Source organism: Salmo trutta, chromosome 17 (assembly GCF_901001165.1).
Source record: "Salmo trutta chromosome 17, fSalTru1.1, whole genome shotgun sequence".
NCBI classification, from domain to species: Eukaryota; Metazoa; Chordata; class Actinopteri; order Salmoniformes; family Salmonidae; genus Salmo; species Salmo trutta.
The window spans coordinates 3,447,337-3,475,276 of record NC_042973.1 but is presented as its reverse complement, the minus strand read 5'-3'; the positions used below and the strand labels follow the sequence as shown (position 1 = coordinate 3,475,276).

At 45.1% G+C, this 27,940-nt stretch overlaps 1 protein-coding gene across 2 annotated transcripts in view; it reads left to right on the top strand.

Annotated features, from left to right (window-relative positions):
* LOC115151460 (tyrosine-protein kinase RYK) overlaps positions 1-27,940 on the top strand; it is a 125,892-nt gene that overhangs the window by 61,206 nt on the left and 36,746 nt on the right. The window contains exons 7-9 of one of the 2 annotated variants that reach the window (XM_029695408.1): positions 3,192-3,292; positions 10,378-10,461; positions 23,508-23,633. In XM_029695408.1, the coding sequence (XP_029551268.1) occupies positions 3,192-3,292; positions 10,378-10,461; positions 23,508-23,633 (311 nt within the window). The remainder of the gene's footprint in view (positions 1-3,191; positions 3,293-10,377; positions 10,462-23,507; positions 23,634-27,940) is intronic. The other variant, XM_029695409.1, reaches the window with a different exon arrangement.

The window sequence follows — 27,940 nt, the reverse complement described above, 5'->3', positions numbered from 1 at the left end:
TGTTGTTCTGAGTAGGACGATGCTGAACAGGATTTACTAGTGAAACAGTGTCTTGAACAGCAGCTTCTCTGTCTGTATGAAGGACAGTAGGTTCTGACCATAGAGAGAATTAGACCAGGAGGTTCTCTGTCTGTATGAAGGACAGTAGGTTCTGACTATAGAGAGAATTAGACCAGGAGGTTCTCAAACTGGGGGCTGTGACTTCCTAGAGGTACCTATTATATTACAGCTATTACATATTTTTTTTCCTGTGAAAAATTAAACTTTTTTATGAAAATCGCTCGCTGCAACAGAATACCGTCGTGGATACCATTTTTGTATGTGTCTGCGTCCAGTATGAATGAAGTTTTTAGAGGTAGTTTCATGAGCCAATGTTGACTAGCGTTGTTGACTGGAAGACGACAGGAGCAGTTAATCTCTGGTTGGTCCAGTGTCTGTAGCTTAAACTACTAAAGAGCTGTAACGTTTTGAAAACCAACCGCTTTATTCTGCCGTTAACGTCCACGTTGTTTTAACACAGTGCTCTCCGTCATTTCTCTGAGGTAATAATGAACAGTAATAATGTTTCTCCGAAGGACTTCTGCTGTTATCAGACCATCTGAGGAAAACCCTGGAAATCAAATATATTTATTATTATTATTATATTTATTTAAAATACAAAAAACAATGTTTAAAGTGAAATATTATTATTATTATTTTTTTTTTTTTAATGAAGCCGGGAAAAGACAGAAAAATCTAAATCTAATTTGTCCTATTCACTAATAAGGTATTTCAACATCAGGAGCTTCACTACTGCTACATTACTGTACCTTTACTGATCTGCTGTACTTCAACAACAGATGTACTCACATCGGATGGGTTGATTTTAGGATTCAACAGCCTAATACATACCGTAAATTCTGGACTATAAGCCGCAACTTTTTTCCCGCTTTGAACCTCGCTGCTTAAACAATGACGCGGCTAATATATGGATTTTACCCGCTTTCAAAAAAAATGTATTCTCCAAAAAAACACATTCTGTGACGTGCTCAGTTTTTTTGGCGGCATGAAGCTTTCATTAGACCAGGTGCGCTTAATAGTCCGGAAATTACGGTACATGTAGAGTAGGTTTACCCCGTTAATGTACTTGGTAATGTAAACATGTTTTTTTCATGTAAAGACACACATGCAATCTGCCATCTGGGAATCTGTTCAATGTTCCTAATGTTGATATATACCCATTGGTTCTTAAAGGGACAGTCTGCAGTTCAAACAACAACAAAGCCAAAACCCCTCCACTGTTTTGGTAAAAAGCTGGTGAATTGGGGATCGAATAATGTAACCACTATCAAATTCATCGATTAGATCTCTGGATACAAAATGAAAATATTAACCATATTCAGAGATTAAACAGTGTTTGTTTAACATTACACTGTTTACAAACAATTTAGTTAAACATGCTTATATGTGGGGTTCTGATGGGGTTCTGATGGGGCTCTGATGGGGTATTGATGGGGTATTGATGGGGATCTGATGGGGTATTGATGGGGATCTGATGGGGTATTGCTGGGGATCTGATGGGGTATTGATGGGGTATTGATGGGGTATTGATGGGGATCTGATGGGGATCTGGTGGGGATCTGATGGGGATCTGATGGGGATCTGATGGGGATCTGATGGGGTATTGATGGGGGTACTGATGGGGGTATTGATGGGGATCTGATGGTGTATTGATGGGGTTCTGATGGGGATCTGATGGTGTATTGATGGGGATCTGATGGTATTGATGGGGTTCTGATGGGGTTCTGGTGGGGGTACTGGTGGGGTTCTGGTGGGGGTACTGGTGGGGGTACTGGTGGGGGTACTGATGGGGTTCTGATGGGGTATTGATGGGGTTCTGATGGGGTTTTGATGGGGTTCTGATGGGGTATGACAAATGGACTAAACTCATGAGGCATGTATTATATTAGTTATATTCTTCAAGAATAGGTGGTGTGTTTAAATCATTTAAAAGTAAAAAATAAAAAATATGAAGCAATTACAGATTGAGCCTTTAAATAGTATATCTTCTAAATGTCTCAGCAGCACGGCACAACTGTTTGACCCTGTCAGAACCCAACATGTAAGGCTGAACGACTGTTTATAACAGGAACATAAGTATAGCTTCAAAATATAAGCTGTCAGCTTCTACACCTGCATTGCTTGCTGTTTTGGGGGTTTTAGGCTGGGTTTTCTGTACAGCACTTTGAGATATCAGCTGATGTAAGAAGGGCTATATAAATACATTTGATTTGAACTATCTTGTCCATTTCCCATCTCAGTAGGTTTATGTATTAGACTTGGTCAAATGTAGGGTTAAGGAGCGCTTTCGCGGACGGGAGGCCTGAGTGGAAAAGTTTATCTCGGGATGGGAGCCTGTTTTCGTATGACCATAATAGAGGACCTCCACCATGTTAGATGACTCAGGTGGGTTGGGAGCGAACAGAGATCGATCAGAGCATTGTCTTTTTCTAATTGGTTGCTCTGGTTTATAAAATGGCTTTAAGCTATTATTTTCATCTAGTGGACACAATGAATGACACCAAGGTTTGGTTCAGGACTGCAGCACTGCAGGTGGCGCTAAATCAACAATATTAGCTTTTACACTCTTTTTTTTCTCAAACACATTAAAGAAGACGAAAAATGAAGTTAATTCAAACTGGAGATGGCCTCAATGGCCCTTGCCTGGGATTTGATGTTGTAATACAACAATGTGTTGTCTAACTAAGTCTATGGTCTAGACAGAACAGGGTTACTCCAGGGCGATGTCAATCGGAGCAGAGCAGGTGGCCAATAGGAGCAGAGCAGGTGTTCAGGTGGCCAATAGGAGCAGAGCGGGTGTTTAGGTGGCCAATAGGAGCGGAGCGGGTGTTTAGGTGGCCAATAGGAGCGGAGCGGGTGTTTAGGTGGCCAATAGGAGCGGAGCGGGTGTTTAGGTGGCCAATAGGAGCAGAGCGGGTGTTTAGGTGGCCAATAGGAGCAGAGCGGGTGTTTAGGTGGCCAATAGGAGCAGAGCGGGTGTTTAGGTGGCCAATAGGAGCAGAGACGGTGTTACCTTTTTATAATGATGTTTGTGAAGTGGCAAGTGTTGCTGTCTTCCTCCCTCTAGCCCCTCCTTCCTTGCTTTCTTTACAAGTACTGTTCTCATCTCTCTCTCCCTTCCTCTCTCCCAGTGTTTCAGACAGTGGCAGTTCCCAGGGCCTGTCCCAGCCGTCCACCCAGACCACCCAGTACCTGAGAGCTGACACACCCAACAACGCCAGTGCTGTCACCAGTAAGACACACACACACACACACACACGTGCAGCTACGTACATGTCAACGCACACAAAAACACACAGAGAGAGAAAGAAACAGTAAGGTCCTTCCCATTTACACACAGAAAATAACAGCAAGCTATCCTGTAACGTCTTGTAGTATCCTGTAACGTCTTGTAGTATCCTGTAACGTCTTGTAGTATCCTGTAACGTCTTGTAGTATCCTGTAACGTCTTGTAGTATCCTGTAACGTCTTGTAGTATCCTGTAACGTCTTGTAGTATCCTGTAACGTCTTGTAGTATCCTGTAACGTCTTGTAGTATCCTGTAACGTCTTGTAGTATCCTGTAACGTCTTGTAGTATCCTGTAACGTCTTGTAGTATCCTGTAACGTCTTGTAGTATCCGGTAACGTCTTGTAGTATCCGGTAACGTCTTGTAGTATCCTGTAACGTCTTGTAGTATCCTGTAACGTCTTGTAGTATCCGGTAACGTCTTGTAGTATCCTGTAACGTCTTGTAGTATCCTGTAACGTCTTGTAGTATTTGGTAACGTCTTGTAGTATTTAGTAACGTCTTGTGGTATCCGGTAACGTCTTGTGGTATCCGGTAACGTCTTGTGGTGTCCGGTAACGTCTTGTGGTGTCCGGTAACGTCTTGTGGTGTCCGGTAACGTCTTGTGGTGTCCGGTAGTCCGGTAACGTCTTGTGGTGTCAGGTAACGTCTCGTGGTGTCCGGTAACGTCTCGCGGGATCCGGTAACGCCTGGCGGCGCCCGGTAACGTCTGGCGGTGTCCGGTAACGCCTCGCGGTATCCAACTTGCAAGCTGCAGTAGCTAACAGGTTCTGTCATTGTCCTGGTCTAACAAGTTGTTTTGGAGAGCTCTTTAGGACATAAATCTCCTTTATGCTGCACGGCAGGTGTTTTTAACAACCGTCTCTTTGGACTTCCTTGCGTTACTTATGTTTCTCTGTTAATGTATTTATGCTATAGGTTGATGGTCACGTACAAGTTAACAATCATCAAATTAGTGATAGGATCTGACACAATGTTGATACAGGTGAGATTAGAACTGTCTTTGTGTTGGGGGTGTAGTAGGTGGGGGTGTAGTAGGTGGGGGTGTAGTAGGTGGGGGTGTATTAGGTGGGGGTGTATTAGGTGGGGGTGTAGTAGGTGGGGGTGTAGTAGGTGGGGGTGTAGTAGGTGGGGGTGTAGTAGGGGGGTGTAGTAGGTAGGTGGAGGTGTAGTAGGTAGGTGGGGGTGTAGTAGGTAGGTGGGGGTGTATTAGGTAGGTGGGGGGTGTATTAGGTAGGTGGGGTGTATTAGGTAGGTGGGGGTGTATTAGGTAGGTAGGGGTGTATTAGGTAGGTAGGGGTGTATTAGGTAGGTAGGGGGTGTAGTAGGTAGGTGGGGGTGTATTAGGTAGGTGGGGGGTGTATTAGGTAGGTGGGGGGTGTATTAGGTAGGTGGGGGGTGTATTAGGTGGGTGGGGGTGTATTAGGTGGGTGGGGGGTGTATTAGGTGGGTGGGGGGTGTATTAGGTGGGTGGGGGGTGTATTAGGTGGGTGGGGGTGTATTAGGTGGGTGGGGGGTGTATTAGGTGGGTGGGGTGTAGGTGGGGGGTGTATTAGGTGGGTGGGGGTGTAGTAGGTGGGGGTGTAGTAGGTAGGTGGGGGTGTAGTAGGTGGGGGTTGTATTAGGTGGGGGTTGTATTAGGTGGGTGGGGTGTATTGGGTGGGGTTATAGTAGGTGGGGGTGTATTAGGTTGGTGGGGGTGTATTGGGTGGGGCTTATAGTAGGTGGGGGTGTATTGGGGGGGTGTATTGGGTGGGGGTGTATTGGGTGGGTGGGTGGGGGTTGTATTAGGTGGGGGTTATAGTAGGTGGGGGTTATAGTAGGTGGGGGTTATAGTAGGTGGGGGTTATAGTAGGTGGGGGTTATAGTAGGTGGGGGTTATAGTAGGTGGGGGTTATAGTAGGTGGGGGTGCATTGGGTGGGGGTTGTATTAGGTGGGGGTTGTATTAGGTGGGGGTTGTATTAGGTGGGGGTTGTATTAGGTGGGGGTTGTATTAGGTGGGGGTTGTATTAGGTGGGGGTTATAGTAGGTGGGGGTGTATTGGGTGGGTGGGGGTTGTATTGGGTGGGGTTGTAGTGGGGGGGTATACTAGGTGGGGGGTAATGGGTGGGGTTATAGTAGGTGGGGTTGTAGTGGGGGGGTATACTAGGTGGGGGTGTAATGGGTGGGGTTGTAGTGGGGGGTATAGTAGGTGGGGGTGTCAAGTCCAGCTTGGTTCTGTCTTTATAGCTTCAGGGTTCTGGTATAATGGGACATGGTGATATGTCTGTCTCTTCCTCCTCCCTACAGCCTGATCTACTCTGCCACCAGAGCTGCATTCCTCCACCAAACAAGATAATGTCTGTCTCTTCTTCCTCCTCCCTACATCCTGATCTACTCTGCCACCAGAGCTGCATTCCTCCACCAAACAAGATAATGTCTGTGATGGGGAATCATCTAATTAGTTAAACTGGTGTCTGACGGTTGGGATAAACAAGACATGGTTCCTGTTGCCATTTAAGGACCTGGATGCAATCTATTCCCTATGTAGGGCACTACTTTTTACCAGTCCTATGGGCCCTGATCAGAAGTAGTGCACTATAGCGAATCAGGTGCCATTTTGAACGTAGCCTCTGTGCCGATGGGTTTTTACGGTCCGTCTGTGCCAGGCGGGTTTACGGTCCGTCTGGGCCGGCGGGTTTACGGTCCGTCTGGGCCGGCGGGTTTACGGTCCGTCTGGGCCGGCGGGTTTACGGTCCGTCTGGGCCGGCGGGTTTACGGTCCGTCTGGGCCGGCGGGTTTACGGTCCGTCTGGGCCGGTGGGTTTTTACGGTCCGTCTGGGCCGGTGGGTTTTTACGGTCCGTCTGGGCCGGCGGGTTTACGGTCCGTCTGGGCCGGCGGGTTTACGGTCCGTCTGGGCCTGCGGGTTTACGGTCCGTCTGGGCCGGCGGGTTTACTGTCCGTCTGGGCCGGCGGGTTTACGGTCCGTCTGGGCCGGTGGGTTTACGGTCCGTCTGGGCCGGTGGGTTTTTACGGTCCGTCTGGGCCGGTGGGTTTTTACGGTCCGTCTGGGCCGGCGGGTTTACGGTCCGTCTGGGCCGGCGGGTTTACGGTCCGTCTGGGCCTGCGGGTTTACGGTCCGTCTGGGCCGGCGGGTTTACTGTCCGTCTGGGCCGGCGGGTTTACGGTCCGTCTGGGCCGGTGGGTTTACGGTCCGTCTGGGCCTGCGGGTTTTTACGGTCCGTCTGTGCCGGCGGGTTTTTACGGTCCGTCTGGGCCGGCGAGTTTACGGTCCGTCTGGGCCGGTGGGTTTTTACGGTCCGTCTGGGCCGGCGGGTTTACGGTCCGTCTGGGCCGGCGGGTTTACGGTCCGTCTGGGCCGGCGGGTTTTTACGGTCCGTCATTCTTGTCCTCTAAACATGTCTGAGATGAGAAAGTGGATTTGGGGTAGCAGTACAGTTCTCTATTGTAGTAATATCTACTGCTAGGAGGGACGAGCCACGGTGCTCTCTGAAGACTTGGGTTTTTCCTCAGCGAATCCGATATTCTGAGCAGATACTCTTTGCGTCCTTGATTCCTCTCTCCTCACATTCTACTCCTTGCGTCCTTGCATCCTCTCTCCTCACATTCTACTCCTTGCGTCCTTGCATCCTCTCTCCTCACATTCTACTCCTTGCGTCCTTGATTCCTCTCTCCTCACATTCTACTCCTTGATTCCTTGATTCCTCTCTCCTCACATTCTACTCCTTGATTCCTTGCATCCTCTCTCCTCACATTCTACTCCTTGATTCCTTGCATCCTCTCTCCTCACATTCTACTCCTTGATTCCTTGATTCCTCTCCTCACATTCTACTCCTTGGATGAGGTCAGAACAGAGGGACTGCGGGTTCCAGTTCCCTCCAATACCCAGCAACTTCACACAGCCATTGAAGAGTGGAACATTCCACAGGCCACAATCAACAGCCTGATCACTGCTATGTGAAGGAGATGATTTGAACATCTTGGCCATGTTCTGTTATAATCTCCACCCGGCACAGCCAGAAGAGGACTGGCCACCCCTCAGAGCCTGGTTCCTCTCTAGGTTTCTTCCTAGGTTCTGGCCTTTCTAGGGAGTTTTTCCTAGCCACCGTGCTTCTACATCTGCATTACTTGCTGTTTGGGGTTTTAGGCTGGGTTTCTGTACAGCACTTTGAGACGTCAGCTGATGTAAGAAGGGCTATATAAAAAGAGTTGATTTGGTGTGTCGCGCTGCATGAGGCAAATGGTGGTCACACCAGATACTGACTGGTTCTGATCCACACCCCTACCTTTTATAAAGGTATCTGTGACCAACAGATCCATATCTGTATTCCCAGTCATGTGAAATCCATAGATTAGGGCCTCATGAATTTATTTAAATTGACTGATTTTCTTATATGAACTGTAACTCAGTAAAATCTTTGAAATTGTTGCATGTTACATTTATATTTTTCTTTGGTGCATGTGATAAATAACAACATTTGATTTGAGAGCCGACGCTAGGAATCAATTAGTTATTTTACAATTTAGACTCCAGCAGGGGTCAGTGTAATGATTTTAGTCAGACATTATAATGGTGGTAGAGAGAGCTGATCCAGGGTACTGGTGGTAGAGGGGGCTGATCCAGGGTACTGGTGGTAGAGAGAGGGGGCTGATCCAGGGTACTGGTGGTAGAGAGAGGGGGCTGATCCAGGGTACTGGTGGTAGAGAGAGGGGGCTGATCCAGGGTACTGGTGGTAGAGAGGGAGCTGATCCAGGGTACTGGTGGTAGAGAGAGGGAGCTGATCCAGGGTACTGGTGGTAGAGAGAGGGGGCTGATCCAGGGTACTGGTGGTAGAGAGAGGGGGCTGATCCAGGGTACTGGTGGTAGAGAGAGGGGGCTGATCCAGGGTACTGGTGGTAGAGAGGGGGCTGATCCAGGGTACTGGTGGTAGAGAGAGGGAGCTGATCCAGGGTTCAGGTGGTAGAGAGGGAGCTGATCCAGGGTACTGGTGGTAGAGAGAGGGGGCTGATCCAGGGTACTGGTGGTAGAGAGAGGGGGCTGATCCAGGGTACTGGTGGTAGAGAGAGGGGGCTGATCCAGGGTACTGGTGGTAGAGAGAGGGAGCTGATCCAGGGTACTGGTGGTAGAGAGAGGGAGCTGATCCAGGGTACTGGTGGTAGAGAGAGGGGGCTGATCCAGGGTACTGGTGGTAGAGAGGGGGCTGATCCAGGGTACTGGTGGTAGAGAGGGAGCTGATCCAGGGTACTGGTGATAGAGAGAGGGGGCTGATCCAGGGTACTGGTGGTAGAGAGAGGGGGCTGATCCAGGGTACTGGTGGTAGAGAGAGGGGGCTCATCCAGGGTACTGGTGGTAGAGAGAGGGGGTTGATCCAGGGTACTGGTGGTAGAGAGAGGGGGCTGATCCAGGGTACTGGTGGTAGAGAGGGGGCTGATCCAGGGTACTGGTGGTAGAGAGGGGGCTGATCCAGGGTACTGGTGGTAGAGAGAGGGGGCTGATCCAGGGTACTGGTGGTAGAGAGAGGGGGCTGATCCAGGGTACTGGTGGGTAAATGTATTGTCCAATAGGAGGGCTGATCCAGGGTACTGGTGGGTAAATGTATTGTCCAATAGGAGGGCTGATCCAGGGTACTGGTGGGTAAATGTATTGTCCAATAGGAGAGCTGATCCAGGGTACTGGTGGGTAAATGTATTGTCCAATAGGAGAGCTGACCGTGTCACTTTTCATTATAAATTGGGCATGAATGAAAAGCCTAACTAACTGAAAAGTTTATACACTTTTTTTAGTTTGGGTTGAGTATTCTATCTCTTTTAGTTTGGGTTGAGTATTCTATCTCTTTTGGTTTGGGTTGAGTATTCTATCTCTTTATGTTTGGGTTGAGTATTCTATCTCTTTTAGTTTGGGTTGAGTATTCTATCTCTTTTAGTTTGGGTTGAGTATTCTATCTCTTTTTGTTTGGGTTGAGTATTCTATCGCCATTATTTTCCACTTTATTCCATTAATGTCTATCCATACCACCATTTCCTTTCATTCTATTCGACCAGAGGTGTCAAACTCATTCTATGGAGGGCCTAGTGACTGCAGTGTCTGATTTCTCCTCTCAATTAGGACCTAGACAACCAGGTGAGGGGAGTTCCTTACTGAGACCTAGACAACCAGGTGAGGGGAGTTCCTAACTGAGACCTAGACAACCAGGTGAGGGGAGTTCCTAACTGAGACCTAGACAACCAGGTGAGGGGAGTTCCTAACTGAGACCTAGACAACCAGGTGAGGGGAGTTCCTTACTGAGACCTAGACAACCAGGTGAGGGGAGTTCCTTACTGAGACCTAGACAACCAGGTGAGGAGAGTTTCTTACTGAGACCTAGACAACCAGGCGAGGGGAGTTCCTTACTGAGACCTAGACAACCAGGTGAGGAGAGTTTCTTACTGAGACCTAGACAACCAGGTGAGAGGAGTTTCTTACTGAGACCTAGACAACCAGGCGAGGAGAGTTCCTTACTGAGACCTAGACAACCAGGTGAGGGGAGACCTAGACAACCAGGTGAGGGGAGTTATTTATTAATTAGTGACCTTAATTGATCAGTCAAGCGAAAGTGAAAACAAGCACATACTTCACCCTCCATGGAATGAGTTTAACACCTGTGTTAGACTGTCTTCCACAGTGGTGTTTACATGTCTGTTAGGTGTGTACACTGTGGCCATCTAGTGGCTGTGTTGTCATACTGCACATCATTGTGTTGTCTGCTCATCACTCTACTGTCTTTACGTTGCAGCTTCAATGATACCATTCTCCACCAGCCATTTTCCCAACCCTTATTCACCTCAATCTCTCCCTCTCTCCAACCCTCCTCTCTCTCCCTCCCTTTCTCATCCCCCCCCTCTCCGTCCGTCTCTCTCTCCCTCCCTTTCTCATCCCCCCTCTCCGTCCGTCTCTCTCTCTCTCCAACCTTTCCTCCCTCCCTCCCTCTCTCTCTCTCTCTCATCCTCTGTCCGTCCCTCCCTCCATTCCCCTGTCCTCTCACCATCAGACCATCACCCTGGCACTGCACCCATTCTCCAGCTTGCTGCCGCCACCTTCCCAAACCCCGGTGCCCCCGTCCATGAAACCAAAAGTAAGTTCACACGTGGTCTATTCCAGTCTTACCATGAGTCCACCTGCTACTAACCACCTCACTCATTCATCCAGCCCCATGTTGAACTGTCATCTAGTCACGCTGAAGACCTACTTCCACATGACTAAATGAACTGGGTAGCTAGTCCAGCTACATGACTAAATGAACTGGGTAGCTAGTCCAGCTACATGACTAAATGAACTGGGTAGCTAGTCCAGCTACATGACTAAATGAACTGGGTAGCTAGTCCAGCTACATGACTAAATGAACTGGGTAGCTAGTCCAGCTACATGACTAAATGAACTGGGTAGCTAGTCCAGCTACATGACTAAATGAACTGGGTAGCTAGTCCAGCTACATGACTAAATGAACTGGGTAGCTAGTCCAGCTACATGACTAAATGAACTGGGTAGCTAGTCCAGCCACATGACTAAATGAACTGGGTAGCTAGTCCAGCTACATGACTAAATGAACTGGGTAGCTAGTCCAGCTACATGACTAAATGAACTGGGTAGCTAGTCCAGCTACATGACTAAATTGAACTGGGTAGCTAGTCCAGCTACATGACTAAATGAACTGGGTAGCTAGTCCAGCTACATGACTAAATGAACTGGGTAGCTAGTCCAGCCACATGACTAAATGAACTGGGTAGCTAGTCCAGCCACATGACTAAATGAACTGGGTAGCTAGTCCAGCCACATGACTAAATGAACTGGGTAGCTAGTCCAGCTACATGACTAAATGAACTGGGTAGCTAGTCCAGCCACATGACTAAATGAACTGGGTAGCTAGTCCAGCCACATGACTAAATGAACTGGGTAGCTAGTCCAGCCACATGACTAAATGAACTGGGTAGCTAGTCCAGCTACATGACTAAATGAACTGGGTAGCTAGTCCAGCTACATGACTAAATGAACTGGGTAGCTAGCCCAGCTACATGACTAAATGAACTGGGTAGCTAGTCCAGCCACATGACTAAGTGAACTGGGTAGCTAGTCCATCCATATGACTAAATGAACTGGGTAGCTAGTCCATCCACATGACTAAATGAACTGGGTAGCTAGTCCAGCCATATGACCGTTGCTGTTATTGGCTGCATACAGTCGTTTCACTAACAGTGCTTAGCTTTGCTACCTTTTGGTACGTGTGTTTGTTTTAATCAATCTTGCAGTGCAGTTTCTCTCACAGACCGACAGGTGTTCAAGGTTTAGTGCAGTTTAGTGTTCTCCATTTTCCCACTAGGTGGCAGCAACAATCTTTATAATACTATAGGCCTACTGTCTGACCTGAAGAAATATCAGACTATCTGCTCATACCAACACCTCTATCTCAGAATACATGACAGAAAATATGCTACTTATGGTTTTCTCTATTCTATATTTACGTTATAATAATACATTTAATTTATATAGCGCTTTTCATTAGTTATCTCAACAATCTACTGATGAAAAAAAAAAATATATATATATATAAAATGTTTGATATTTTTTCGGTATTTTTTTTAAAGTGAATAATGAAATGTTGTATATCACTACTACTACTACAAATTTTATAGTACCAGTCAAAAGTTTAAACACACCTTTTTCTTTATTTTTACTTTTTCTACATTGTAGAATAATAGTGAAGACATTGCAACTATGAAATAACACATATGGAATCATGTAGTAACCAAAAAAGTGTTAAACAAAACAAAATATATTTTAGATTCTTCAAAGTAGCCACCTTGGCATTCTCTCAACCATCTTCACCTGGAATGCTTTTCCAACAGTCTTGAAGGAGTTCCCACATATGCTGAGCACTTGTTGGCTGCTTTTCCTTCACTCTACGGTCCAACTCATCTCAACACCATCTCAATTGGGTTGATGTCAGGTGATTGTGGAGGCCAGGTCATCTGATGCAGCACTCCATCACTCTCCTTCTTGGTCAATAGCTCTTACACAGCCTGGAGGTGTGTTGGGTCATTGTCCTGTTGAAAAACAAATGATAGTCCCACTAAGCGCAACCCAGATCGGATGGCGTATCGCTGCAGAATGCTGTGGTAGACATGGTGGTTAAGTGTGCCTTGAATTCTAAATAAATCACTGACGCCTCCTCCTCCACGCTTCACTGTGGGAACCACACATGCGGAGATCATCCGTTCGCCTACTCTGCATCTCACAAAGACACGGCGGTTGGAACCAAAAATCTCAAATTTGGACTCATCAGACCAAAGGACAGATTTCCACTGTTTTAATGTCCATTGCTCGTGTTTCTTGGCCCAAGCAAGTCTCTTCTTATTATTGGTGTCTTTTAGTAGTGGTTTCTTTGTAGCAATTCGACCATGAAGGCCTGAATCACAGTCTCTTCTGAACAGTTGATGTTGAGATGTACTCTGTGAAGCATTTATTTAGGCTGCAATTTCTGAGGCTGGTAACTCTGAACCTCTGCAGCAGAGGTAACTCTGGGTCTTCCTTTCCTGTGGCGGTCTTCATGAGAGCCAGTTTCATCATAGCGCTTGATGGTTTTTGTGACTGATCTTGAAGTAACTTTCAAAGTTCTTCACATTTTCCGTATTGACTGACCTTCATGTCTTACAGTAATGATGGACTGTCGTTTCTCTTTGCTTATTTGAGCTGTTCTTGCCATAATATGGACTTGGTATTTTACCAAATAGGGCTATCTTCTGTATACCACCCCTACCTTGTCACAACACAACTGATTGGCTCAAACGTATTAAGAAGGAAACAAATTAACTTTTCACAAGGCACACCTGTTAATTGAAATGCATTCCAGGTGACTACCTCATGAAGCTGGTTGAGAGAATGCCAAGAGTGTGCAAAGCTGTCATCAAGGCAAAGGGTGGCAATTTGAAGAATCTCAAATCAGATATGTTTTGATTGTTTAATACTTGTTTGGTTATTACATGATTCCATATGTGTTATTTCATAGTTTTAATGTCTTCATTATTATTCTACAATGTAGAAAATAGTAAAAATAAACTCTTAAATAAGTAGGCATGTCCAAACTTTTGACTGGTACTGTACATAGGCACAGACACATGCATGCACACACGATAACATACGCACCATACACACACGTACACATGGATTTTGAATTTCAGATATGTGGTAGTGGTGGAGTAGGGGCCTGAGTGTGTTGTGAGATCTGTGAATGGATTGTAATGTTTTTAAAATTGTATAACTGCCTTAATTTTGCTGGACCCCAGGAAGAGTAGCTGCTGCTTTGGCAGGAACTAATGGGGATCCATAATAAACCCCAGGAAGAGTAGCTGCTGCTTTGGCAGGAACTAATGGGGATCCATAATAAACCCCAAGGAAGAGTAGCTGCTGCTTTGGCAGGAACTAATGGGGATCCATAATAAACCCCAGGAAGAGTAGCTGCTGCTTTGGCAGGAACTAATGGGGATCCATAATAAACCCCAGGAAGAGTAGCTGCTGCCTTGGCAGGAACTAATGGGGATCCATAATAAACCCCAGGAAGAGTAGCTGCTGCTTTGGCAGGAACTAATGGGGATCCATAATAAACCCCCAGGAAGAGTAGCTGCTGCCAAGGCAGCAATCGGAATCCATAATAAATACAAGTCCATTCAATGCTTTAAATACAAGCATGAGGATTTTGATGTCGATCCTGTAGTTGACCAGTAGCCAGTGGAGTTGGGCCAGGATCAGCTCGATGTGGTCTGACTTCTTGGTCCTGGTCAGGACCCTGGCAGTACTGCTCTGGATTAGTTGAAGCCTCTGTATATAATTAAGGTACATACCAAGCCTGACCTCACGGTTGCTTGACATCATGTGATTTGAAGTTCGTGAAGCATTTTTCCTTTTTATTTGGGCTCGTCCTATATCGGGGGTATTCATGTCTTATCCTACGAGGTCCGGAGCCTGCTGGTTTCCTGTTCTACCTGATAATTAATATCACCCACCTGGTGTCCCAGGTCTAAATCAGTCCCTGATTTAGATGGGAACAATGAAAACACGTAGTGGAACTGGCTTCGAGGTCCAGAGTTGAGTTGGAACGTCCTATAAAGAGCTCGCCAACTTGTCGTTCTAAAACCAGGAAATGAGTTACCTCTGGTTCGTTCAGCCATCCCTACGGGGGAAAAGGAATAGGGTTTTGGAATAAGTTATGAAAATAATGTCTCAGGTTAACACAGACTAAGATCTTATATGTTGTGTTCTATGATAATATCAGTCAGTTAACATGAACTTTATGAATTATCAAGATAATATCAGTCAATTAACATGAACTTTATGAATTATCAAGCCTGTATGTTTCATAATTCTTAAAGCTAAAATTGGACAGTGCAGTTAGATTAACAAGAATTTAAGCTTTCTACCCACATCATATAATCTCAGCAAAAAAGGAAACGTCCCTTTTTCAGGACCCTGTCTTTCCAAGATAATTCGTAAAAATCCAAATAACTTCACAGATCTTCATTGTAAAGGGTTTAAACACTGTTTCCCATGCTTGTTCAATGAACCATAAACAATTAATGAGCATGCACCTGTGGAACGGTCGTTAAGACACTAACAGCTTACAGATGGTAGGCAATTAAGGTCACAGTTATGAAGACTTGGGACACTGAAGAGGCCTTTCTACTGTCTCTGAAAAACACCAAAAGAAAGATGCCCAGGGTTCCTACTCATCTGCGTGAACGTGCCTTAGGCATGCTGCAAGTAGGCATGAGGACAGCAGATGTGGCCAGGTCAATAAATTGCAATGTCCGTACTGTGGACGCCTAAGACAGCGCTACAGGGAGACAGGACGGACAGCTGATCGTCCTCACAGTGGCAGACCACGTGTAACAACACCTGCACAGGATCGGTACATCTGCACATCACACCTGCGGGACAGGTACAGGATGGCAACAACAACTGCCCGAGTTACACCAGGAACGCACAATCCCTCCATCAGTGCTCAGACTGTCCGCAATAGGCTGAGAGAGGCTGGACTGAGGGCTTGTAGGCCTGTTGTAAGGCAGGTCCTCACCAGACATCACCGGCAACAACTTCACCTATGGGCACAAACCCACCGTCGCTGGACCAGACAGGACTGGCAAAAAGTGCTCTTCACTGACGAGTCACGGTTTTGTCTCACCAGGGGTGGTGGAGCGGGATCGATTTGGAGGTGGAGGGTCCGTCATGGTCTGGGACGGTGTGTCACAGCATCATTGGACTTTTGCTGACAACAAGCTATCTCAATGCTGTGCGTTACAGGGAAGACATCCTCCTCCCTCATGTGGTACCCTTCCTGCAGGCTCATCCTGACCAAGCATGACAATGCCACCAGCCATACTGCTCGTTCTGGAATGTCAGTGTTCTGCCATGGCCAGCGAAGAGCCCGGATCACAATCCCATTGAGCACGTCTGGGACCTGTTGGATCGGCGGGTGAGGACTAGGGCCCAGAAATGTCCGGGAACTTGCAGGTGCCTTGGTGGAAGAGTGGGGTAACATCTCACAGCAAGAACTGTCAAATCTGGTGCAGTCCATGAGGAGGAGATGCACTGCAGTACTTAGTATCTGGTGTGGCCACCAGCTGCATTGACTGTTACTTTTGATTTTGACTCCCCCCTTTGTTCAGGGACACACATGAAGGTGTCTAATAGAATACACATGGCTGTAGACATTAATAAATGCATTTCTAGAGCTTCCAAAATATGTTTTACAACGTTGGGGGAGCACCAAGATAGAGGCACGGTGGCTTCAACACAGCGACCCCTTTCAGTCATCTAGTATGTATGTATAGATATGTGTGTGTGTGTGTGTGTGTGTGTGTGTGTGTGTGTGTGTGTGTATAACAATTGAATAGGATGGATGTTCTCTAGGATGCAGGACATTTTCATCCTCATGGATCCCTGGGGCGTAGCTTAGTTTAATTACACCAGTCCAGGACAAGCTAAAGTCCAGCTGTCCCTGCTTAGACTGAAGCTGGGGTTTTTGCTAGTGGTTCTTAAAGTGTGCGGTCTGGGATATTTCCATGCATTTTTGGTCATTTAGATGAATGATAGTCTACGTTCCCATTTGTTTGTGCTGCTGTTCTCAAACACATTGATTGTAGCTTTAATACTTGGACGCCAGTCTGATTGCTCAACTCACATCCTGTTTTTTTTTTCATGATATCCAATTGGTAGTTAGTCTTGTCCCATCGCTGCGACTCCCGTACGGACTCGGGAGAGGCGAAGGTCGAGAGCCATGCGTCCTCCTTAACACGACCCTGCAAAGCCGCGCTGTTTCTTGACACACTGCACGCTTACATTTACATTTACGTCATTTAGCAGACGCTCTTATCCAGAGCGACTTACAAATTGGTGCTTAACCTGGAAGCCAGCCGCATCAATGTGTCGGAGGAAATACCGTACAGTTGGCGACTGAAGTCAGCGTGCATGCGCCCAGCCTGCCACAAGGAGTCGCTAGAGCGCAACGGGATAAGGACACCCCAGCCGGCCGAAACCCTCCCGTAACCCGGACGACGCTGGTCCAATTGTGCGCCGCCTCATGGGTCTCCCGGTCACGGCCGGCTGCAGCACAGCCTGTAATCGAACCCGGGTCTGTAGTAACGCCTCGAGCACTGTGATGCAGTGCCTTAGACCACTGCGCCACTCGACAGGCCCCCACTCCCCTTTTGTTTTAATATCGGTCTTTGGTTTGAGTCTCGCTTCGCTCTTCTCTGTTCCAGTCTGTCTGTCACTGTTCCAGTCTTTATCTGTGGTTAGCCACTCGGTCTTCACTGTTCCAGTCTTTATCCGTGGTTAACCAGTCAGTCTGTCACTGTTCCAGTCTTTATCCATGGTTAACCAGTCTGTTTGTCTGAGGTTCTGCAACGTGTTATCTGTCTCCACTGACATGTTACCAGCTGGTGGTAATATCCTCGAAGCCGGTTGTTCATCTTCGGCCGGCAAACCGTGACAATATATCCTCGAAACACCGGCTTCGAGGGCATTATCTCTTTTATGCAACGGGTTACCGACATATTAAAATGATTGACATATTTTCATTAAAAACGCTATTTTGATGAATTTATTCATACTGTTTCATCCTTCCACGAGATAGTCCAGACACATTTAAGGTTGCTACCTGAGCCGGCTGATCGTTCGTTCTATCGGTTCGGTTGCCAGAGACGCGACCCAGTCGTTAAGTCTTTTTGTTCTGTATCTTGCGACGTGACCCAGTCGTTTGTTGTAAATGTTCTGTTGCCATGCTTCAATATTAAAACAAGGTTTATACAAATCTCCTCTATTGAAAACCAATTGCTAGTCTAAAAGAAATGGGAGATGATGTCTAGACGCATTTTTCAGTGGAGATAAAGTTTATAAATTGCCTGGCTGGGCTGATCAGACAGTGGACTATGCAATCAGATGGAACAGAGTCTACATTGCCTGGCTGGGCTGATGAGACAGTGGACTACGCAATCAGATGGAACAGAGTAAATAGGCATTTCAGCGTCTTAGCTTTAGCCGGTGTTAACTGTTGGAATAGACACCGTCTGGAATGCGGTTTTAACCAATCAGCATCCAAGATTAGACCCACCCCGTTGTATAACATTTGAGATACTGTACTGTTTTATCTGTCGTCGTTGACATGTTGTGTACACAGGGGATACAGCGTTATAGAAAGGGTTGTGTTGACGACGTATAGTTATATCCCTGCGGTGGGGAGCTCATGTCATGGCATGTGAATGTTCTTAATTACATGTGTTAGTACACTGATCGCTCTCAAAAGTGAACGTACTGTAATGTCTGTGTACTAAGAAGAGCTGTTATGTTATGAAACAAATCAAATCAAATGTATTTATATAGCCCTTCGTATATCAGCTGAAATCTCAAAGTGCTGTACAGAAACCCAGCCTAAAACCCCAAACAGCAAGCAATGCATGTGAAAGAAGCACGGTGGCTAGGAAAAACTCCCTAGGAAAAACTCCCTAGAAAGGCCAAAAACCTTGGGAAGAAACCTAGAGAGGAACCAGGCTATGAGGGGTGGCCAGTCATCTTCTGGCTGTGCCGGGTGGATATTATAACAGAACATGGTCAAGATGTTAAAATGTTCATAAATGACCAGCATGGTCAAATAATAATAATCAGAGTAGTTGTCGAGGGTGCAACAAGCACGTCCGGTGAACAGGTCAGAGTTCCGTAGCCGCAGGCAGAACAGTTGAAACTGGAGCAGCAGCATGGCCAGGTGGACTGGGGATAGCAAGGAGTCATCATGCCAGGTAGTCCTGAGGCATGGTCCTAGGGCTCAGGTCCTCCGAGAGAGAGAAAGAAAGAAAGAAAGAGAGAGAGAGAATTAGAGAGAGCATATTTAAATTCACACAGGACACCGGATAAGACAAGAGAATACTCCAGATGTAACAGACTGACCCTAGCCCCCCGACACAAACTACTGCAACATAAATACTGGAGGCTGAGACAGGAGGGATCAGAAGACACTGTGTCCCCATCCGATGATACCCCCGGACAGGGCCAAACAGGCAGGATATAACCCCACCCATTTTGCCAAAGCACAGCCCCCACACCACTAGAGGGATGTCTACAACCACCAACTTACCGTCCGAAGACAAGGCCGAGTATAGCCCACAAAGATCTCTGCCATGGCACAACCCAAGGGGGGGGCGCCAACCCAGACAGGAAGACCACGTCAGTGACTCAACCCACTCAAGTGACGCACCCCTCCCATGGACAGCATGGAAGAACACCAGTAAGTCAGTGACTCAGCCCCTGTAATAGGGTTAGAGGCAGAGAATCCCGGCGGAAAGAGGGGAACCGGCAAGGCAGAGACAGCAAGGGCGGTTCGTTGCTCCAGCCTTTCCGTTCACCTTCACACTCCTGGGCCAGACTATACTTAATCATAGGACCTACTGAAGAGATGAGTCTTCAGTAAAGACTTAAAGGTTGAGACTGAGTCTGCGTCTCTCACATGGGTAGGCAGACCATTCCATAAAGATGGAGCTCTATAGGAGAAAGCCCTACCTCCAGCCGTTTGCTTAGAAATTCTAGGGACAATTAGGAGGCCTACGTCTTGTGACCGTAGCGTACGTGTAGGTATGTACGGCAGGACCAAATCGGAAAGATAGGTAGGAGCAAGCCCATGTAATGCTTTGTAGGTTACCAGTAAAACCTTGAAATCAGCCCTTGCCTTAACAGGAAGCCAGTGTAGGGAGGCTAGCACTGGAGTAATATGATCAAATTTTTTGGTTCTAGTCAGGATTCTAGCAGCCGTATTTAGCACTAACTGAAGTTTTAGTGCTTTATCCGGCTAGCCGAAAAGTAGAGCATTGCAGTAGTCCAACCTAGAAGTAACAAAGGCATGGATTAATTTTTCTGCGTCATTTTTGGACAGAAAGTTTCAGATTTTTGCAATGTTACGTAGATGGAAAAAAGCTGTCCTTGAAACAGTCTTGATATGTTCTTCAAAAGAGAGATCAGGGTCCAGAGTAACGCCGAGGTCCTTCACAGTTTTATTTGAGACGACTGTACAACCATCCAGATTAATTGTCAGATTCAACAGAAGATCTCTTTGTTTCTTGGGACCTAGAACAAGCATCTCTGTTTTGTCTGAGTTTAAAAGTAGAAAGTTTGGGTGTTGTAATACTGCTGGACAAAAGATGAACCGTATGAGATGAGATGCAGCCAATCAGCCTTTTTGTCTTTCTCTTCTTTTGATTGGCTGATTCCTATTGCACTCGGTTTACGGGCTGATTCACTCATGGTTTTCATAAACTCTTTGAGCAGTATGATTGCTGAATGCTGAAATTTGTTCTAACGATGTGGGTTTAATTCAAACTCACGCTAACTGACTTAATGTATGTCTGTATATATACAGTTGAAGTCGGAAGTTTAGGTTGGAGTCATTAACTCGTTTTTCAACCACTCCACAAATTTCTTGTTAACAAACTATAGTTTTGGTAAGTCGGTTAGGACATCTACTTTGTGCATGACACAAGTCATTTTTCCAACATTTGTTTACAGACAGATTATTTCACGTATAATTCACTGTATCACAATTCCAGTGGGTCAGAAGTTTACATACACTAAGTTGACTGTGCCTTTAAACAGCTGGGAAAATTCCAGAAAATGATGTCATGGCTTTAGAAGCTTCTGATAGGCTAATTGACACCATTTGAGTCAATTGAAGGTGTACCTGTAGATGTATTTCAAGGCCTAACTTCAAACTCAGTGCCTCTTTGCTTGACATCATGGGACAATGAAAAGAAATCAGCCAAGACCTCGGAAAACAAATTGTAGACCTCCACAAGTCTGGTTCATCCTTGGGAGCAATTTCCAAACGCCTGAAGGTACCACGTTCATCTGTACAAACAATAGTACGCAAGTATAAACAAACACCATGGGACCACGCAGCCGTCATACCGTTCAGAAAGGAGACGCATTCTGTCTCGTGGAGATTAACAACGGCAAAGGACCTTGTGAAGATGCTGGAGGAAACGGGTACAAAAGTATCTATATCCACAGTAAAACGAGTCCTATATCGACATAACCTGAAAGGCCGCTGAGTTAGGAAGAAGCCACTGCTCCAAAACCACCATAAAAAAGCCAGACTACGGTTTGCAACTGCACATGGGGACAAAGATCCTACTTTTTGGAGAAATGTCCTCTGGTCTGATGAAACAAAAATATACCTGTTTGGCCATAATGACCATCGTTTTGTTTGGAGGAAAAAGGGGGACGCTTGCAAGCCAAAGAACACCATCCCAACCGTGAAGCACGGGGGTGGCAGCATCATGTTGTGGGTGTGCTTTGCAGCAGGAGGGACTGGTGCACTTCACAATATAGATGGCATCATGAGGGAAGAAAATGATGTGCATATATTGAAGCAACATCTCAAGATATCAGTCAAGAAGTTAAAGCTTGGTCGCAAATGGGTCTTCCAAATGGACAATGACACCAAGCATACTTCCAAAGTTGTGGCAAAATGGCTTAAGGACAACAAAGTCAAGGTATTGGAGTGGCCATCACAAAGCCCTGACCTCAATCCTATAGAAAATGTGTGGGCAGAACTGAAAAAGTGTGTGCGAACAAGGAGGCCTACAAACCTGACTCAGTTACACCAGCTCTGTCAGGAGGAATGGGCCAAAATTCACCCAACTTATTGTGGGAAGCTTGTGGAAGGCTACCCGAACCGTTTGACCCAAGTTAAACAATTTAAAGGCAATGCTACCAAATACTAGTTGAGTGTATGTAAACTTCTGACCCACTCGGAATGTGATGAAAGAAATAAAAGCTGAAATAAATGATTCTCTCTACTATTATTCTGACATTTCACATTCTTAAAATGAAGTGGTGACCCTAACTGACCTAAGACAGGGAATTTTTACTAGGATTACATGTCAGGAATTGTGAAAAACTGAGTTGAAATGTATTTGGCTAAGGTGTATGTAAACGTCCGACTTCAACTTTATATATGTATTTATTTCTCCTAGGCTACCCGTCCCTGTATATATATGTATTTATCTCTCCAAGGCTACCTGTCCCTGTGTATATATATTTATTTATCTCTCCTAGGCTACCTGTACCTGTATATATATGTATTTATCTCTCCAAGGCTACCTGTCCCTGTGTATATATATGTATTTATCTCTCCTAGGCTACCTGTACCTGTATATATATGTATTTATCTCTCCTAGGCTACCTGTACCTGTGTATATATATGTATTTATCTCTCCTAGGCTACCCGTCCCTGTATATATGTATATATATGTATTTATCTCTCCTAGGCTACCCGTCCCTGTATATATATGTATTTATCTCTCCTAGGCTACCCGTCCCTGTATATATATGTGTATATATATGTATTTATCTCTCCTAGGCTACCCGTCCCTGTATATATATGTATTTATCTCTCCTAGGCTACCTGTACCTGTATATATATGTATTTCTCTCCTAGGCTACCCGTCCCTGTATATATATGTATTTATCGCTCCTAGGCTACCCGTCCCTGTATATATATGTATTTATCTCTCCTAGGCTACCTGTCCCTGTGTATATATATGTATTTATCTATCCTAGGCTACCTGTACTTGTATATATGTATTTATCTCTCCTAGGCTACCCGTCCCTGTATATATATGTATTTATCGCTCCTAGGCTACCCGTCCCTGTATATATATGTATTTATCTCTCCTAGGCTACCTGTCCCTGTGTATATATATGTATTTATCTCTCCTAGGCTACCTGTACTTGTATATATGTATATATATGTATTTATCTCTCCTAGGCTACCCGTCCCTGTATATATATATGTATTTATCGCTCCAAGGCTACCCGTCCCTGTATATATATGTATTTATCTCTCCTAGGCTACCTGTCCCTGTGTATATATATGTATTTATCTCTCCTAGGCTACCTGTACTTGTATATATGTGTATATATAAGTATTTATCTCTCCTAGGCTACCCGTCCCTGTATATATATGTATTTATCTCTCCTAGGCTACCCGTCCCTGTATATATATGTATTTATCTCTCCTAGGCTACCCGTCCCTGTATATATATATATGTATTTATCTCTCCTAGGCTACCCGTCCCTGTATATATATGTATTTATCTCTCCTAGGTTACCCGTCCCTGTATATATATGTATTTATCTCTCCTAGGTTACCCGTCCCTGTATATATATGTATTTATCTCTCCTAGGCTACCCGTCCCTGTATATATATGTATTTATCTCTCCTAGGCTACCCGTCCCTGTATATATATGTATTTATCTCTCCAGGGCTACCCGTCCCTGTATATATATGTATTTATCTCTCCTAGGCTACCTGTCCCTGTATATATATGTATTTATCTCTCCTAGGCTACCCGTCCCTGTATATATATGTATTTATCTCTCCTAGGCTACCCGTCCCTGTATATATATGTATTTATCTCTCCTAGGCTACCTGTCCCTGTATATATATGTATTTATCTCTCCTAGGCTACCCGTCCCTGTATATATATGTATTTATCTCTCCTAGGCTACCCGTCCCTGTATATATATGTATTTATCTCTCCTAGGCTACCTGTCCCTGTATATATATGTATTTATCTCTCCTAGGCTACCCGTCCCTGCGTATAGAGAAGAACGACCTGAGAAGCGTTAGTCTGCTGGAAGCCAAAGCCAAGGTCAAAGACATCTCCATCTCCAGACTGAGAGTCACTCTACGGGACGTCCTGCACGAAGGTAACACACACACACACACACACACACACACACACAAAGGTAATGCTATGTACACACCACACACACACACACACGAAGGTAATGCTATGTACACACCACACACACACACACACACACACACGAAGGTAATGCTATGTACACACCACACACACACACACACACACACACGAAGGTAATGCTATGCACACACACACACACACCACATCACACACACGAAGGTAACGCTATGCACACACACACACACACACACACACACACACGAAGGTAACGCTATGCACACACCACACACACACGTCCTGCACGAAGGTAATGCTATACACACACACACACACACACACACGAAGGTAACGCTATGCACACACCACACACACACACACACACACACACACCACACACACACGAAGGTAACGCTATACACACACCACACACACACGTCCTGCACGAAGGTAATGCTATGCACACACCACACACACACGAAGGTAACGCTATACACATACCACACACACACACGAAGGTAACGCTATACACATACCACACACACACACACACACACTGGAGTATTTCAACTGCAACAGTTCCTAACCCCCAGGAATCCCAGAGCAGCCTTTGTTTCAGGTCTGAATATAACCAGACTCCTTGTGATTAAACTGCATTAGCTGTTGAAATACAAATATTATGACTGTATCTGAACAGCGTTAATAAGACATCTTTAGTTGCCAGACAGTCACAGTACACACAGATGTGTACACATACAGTACTTCAGGAAGTAACCCTAACCCTAAAATGTCAGAGGGAATTATGCCCTTCAAAATTTTTACAATTTTAATTAAAAATGAAAACCTGAAATGTCTTGAGTCAGTAAGTATTCAACCCAAGCCAGGAGGAAAAAAACTTCATGAGTATAAATGTGCTTAACAAGTCACATAATAAGTTGCATGGACTCACCGATTTAAAAAAAAATTAAAAAAAATTAAAAAAAAATTAATTTTATGACTACCTCTGTACCCCACACATACAATTAGCTGTAAGGTCCCTCAGTCAAGCAGTGAATTTCAACCACAAAGACCAGGGATGTTTTCCAATGGCTCGCAAACATTTTACATTTTAGTCATTTAGCAGATGCTCTTATCCAGAGATACTTACAGTTGTAAGTGCATACATTTTTGTACTTTTTTTGTACTGGTCCCCCGTAGAAATCTAACTCACAAACCTGGCGTTTCCAAGCTCTACCAACTCAGTTGCCGAAGAGGAAGGAAACGGCTCAGGGATTTCACTGTGAAGCCAATGGTGACTTTAAAACAGTTACAGAGTTTAATGACTGTGATGGGAGAAAACAGAGGATGGATCAACAACATTGTAGTTACTCCACAATACTAACCTAAATGACAGAGTGAAAAGAAGGAAGCCTGTACAGAATAATACAAATATTCCAAAACATGCATCCTGTTTGCAACAAGGCACTAAAGTAATACTGCAAAAAATGTTGTAAAGCAATTCACTTTTTGTCCTGAATACAAAGTATTAAGTTTGGGACAAATCCAATACAACACATTACTGAGTACCACTCTCCATATTTTCAAGCACAGTGGTGGCTGCATCATGTTATGGGTATGCTTGTAATCGTTAAGGACTGGGGAGTTTTTCAGGATAAAAAAAATAAACAGAATGGAACTAAGCACAGGAAAAATCCTAGAGGAAACCTGGTTGTCTGCTTTCCACCAGACTCTGGGAGATAAATTCACCTTTCAGCAGGACAATAACCTAAAACACAAGGCCAAATATACACTGGAGTTGTTTACCAAAGTCAGTGAATGTTCCTGAGAGGCCAAGTTACTGTTCAGCTATGGGCAAGACCAGAAAAGGTTTGTCTCTAGCAATGATCAACAGCCAATTTGGCAGAGCTTGAAGAATTTAGAGAAGAATAGTGGGCAAATGTTATACAATCCAGGTGTGGAAAGCTCTTAGACTTACCCAGAAAGACTCACAGCTGTAATCGCTGCCAAAAGTGCTTCTACAAAGTATTGACTCAGGTGTGAATATTTATGTAAATTAGATATTTCTATTTCATTTTCAATACATTTGCTTAAATGTCTAAAATAATGTTATCACTTTGTCGTTATGGGGTATTGTGTGTAGATGGGTGAGAAAAAAATATATATTTTGAATTTCTGCTGTAACACCACAAAATGTGGGTTAAGTCAGTACTTTATGAACTGTATGTATGTATGTATGTATGTATGTATGTATGTATGTATGTATGTATGTATGTATGTATGTATGTATGTAAATAAATGCTCTGACCCAAACCATTATTTCTGGTGTACGTACGTACGCGCGCGCACACACACACACACACACACACACACACACACACACACACACTGCGCTGTGGCGTGGAACAACTTGTCCATTAGGTCTGTTTTTCTCTACAGGGGAATAAATGCTCTGACCCAAACCATTATTTCTGGTGTAATGGGCTGAACATGTTGTGAAACTAGAGACGGCAGAACACACTGTCCAACCACCAGCTCCCATTTCCTACTAACACCAGCCAAGGTGTGTGTTTTACGTCCCAACTGGCACCCTATTCCATGTATAGTGCACTATTTTAGACCAGAGCCCCTATTCCCTATATAGTGCACTACTTTAGACCAGAGCCCTATTCCCTACATAGTGCACTACTTTAGACCAGAGCCCTATTCCCTACATAGTGCACTACTTTAGACCAGAGCCCTATTCCCTATATAGTGCACTACTATAGACCAGAGCCCTATTCCCTATATAGTGCACTACTATAGACCAGAGCCCTATTCCCTATATAGTGCACTACTTTAGACCAGAGCCCTATGGAACCCTATTCCCTATATAGTGCACTACTTTAGACCAGAGCCCTATGGAACCCTATTCCCTATGGAACCCTATTCCCTATATAGTGCACTACTTTAGACCAGAGCCCTATTCCCTATATAGTGCACTACTTTTGACCATAGCCCCTATTGCCTATATAGTGCACTACTTTTGACCAGAGGCCCTATTCCCTATATAGTGCACTACTTTAGACCAGAGCCCTATTCCCTATATAGTGCACTACTTTAGACCAGAGCCCCTATTCCCTATATAGTGCACTACTATAGACCAGAGCCCTATTCCCTATATAGTGCACTACTTTAGACCAGAGCCCTATTCCCTATATAGTGCACTACTTTAGACCAGAGCCCTATTCCCTATATAGTGCACTACTTTAGACCAGAGCCCCTATTCCCTATATAGTGCACTACTATAGACCAGAGCCCTATTCCCTATATAGTGCACTACTTTAGACCAGAGCCCTATTCCCTATATAGTGCACTACTTTAGACCAGAGCCCTATTCCCTATATAGTGCACTACTTTAGACCAGAGCCCTATTCCCTATATAGTGCACTACTATAGACCAGAGCCCTATTCCCTATATAGTGCACTACTATAGACCAGAGCCCTATTCCCTATATAGTGCACTACTTTAGACCAGAGCCCTAGGTTACTGCGCTATGTAGGGTGCCAGTTAGGAAGCACCTATATTCAAATCAAATGTTATTTGTCACATGCGCCGAATAAAACAACCTACAGTGAAATGCTTCCTTAACCAACATTAACACGTTTTTCTTCATAACCTCTTAAGTAAAAAAATAAAGTAACAAATAATTAAAGAGCAGCAGTAAAATAACAGTAACGAGGCTATATACAGGGTATTACGGTACAGAGTCGATGTGGAGGCTATATACAGGGTGTTACGGTACAGAGTCGATGTGGAGGCTATATACAGGGTGTTACGGTACAGAGTCAATGTGGAGGCTATATACAGGGGGTACCGGTACAGAGTCAATGTGGAGGCTATATACAGGGTATTACGGTACAGAGTCGATGTGGAGGCTATATACAGGGTGTTACGGTACAGAGTCAATGTGGAGGCTATATACAGGGGGTACTGGTACAGAGTCAATGTGGAGGCTATATACAGGGGGTACTGGTGCAGAGTCAATGTGGAGGCTATATACAGGGTGTACCGGTACAGAGTCAATGTGGAGGCTATATACAGGGGGTACCGGTACAGAGACAATGTGGAGGCTATATACAGGGTGTACTGGTACAGGGTCAATGTGCGGGGGCACCAGTTAGTCGAGGTAATAGAGTAGAGAATACTGTGTATCCACAGAGTAGAGAATACTGTGTATCCACAGAGTAGAGAATACTGCGTATCCACAGAGTAGAGAATACTGCGTATCCACAGAGTAGAGAATACTGCGTATCCACAGAGTAGAGAATACT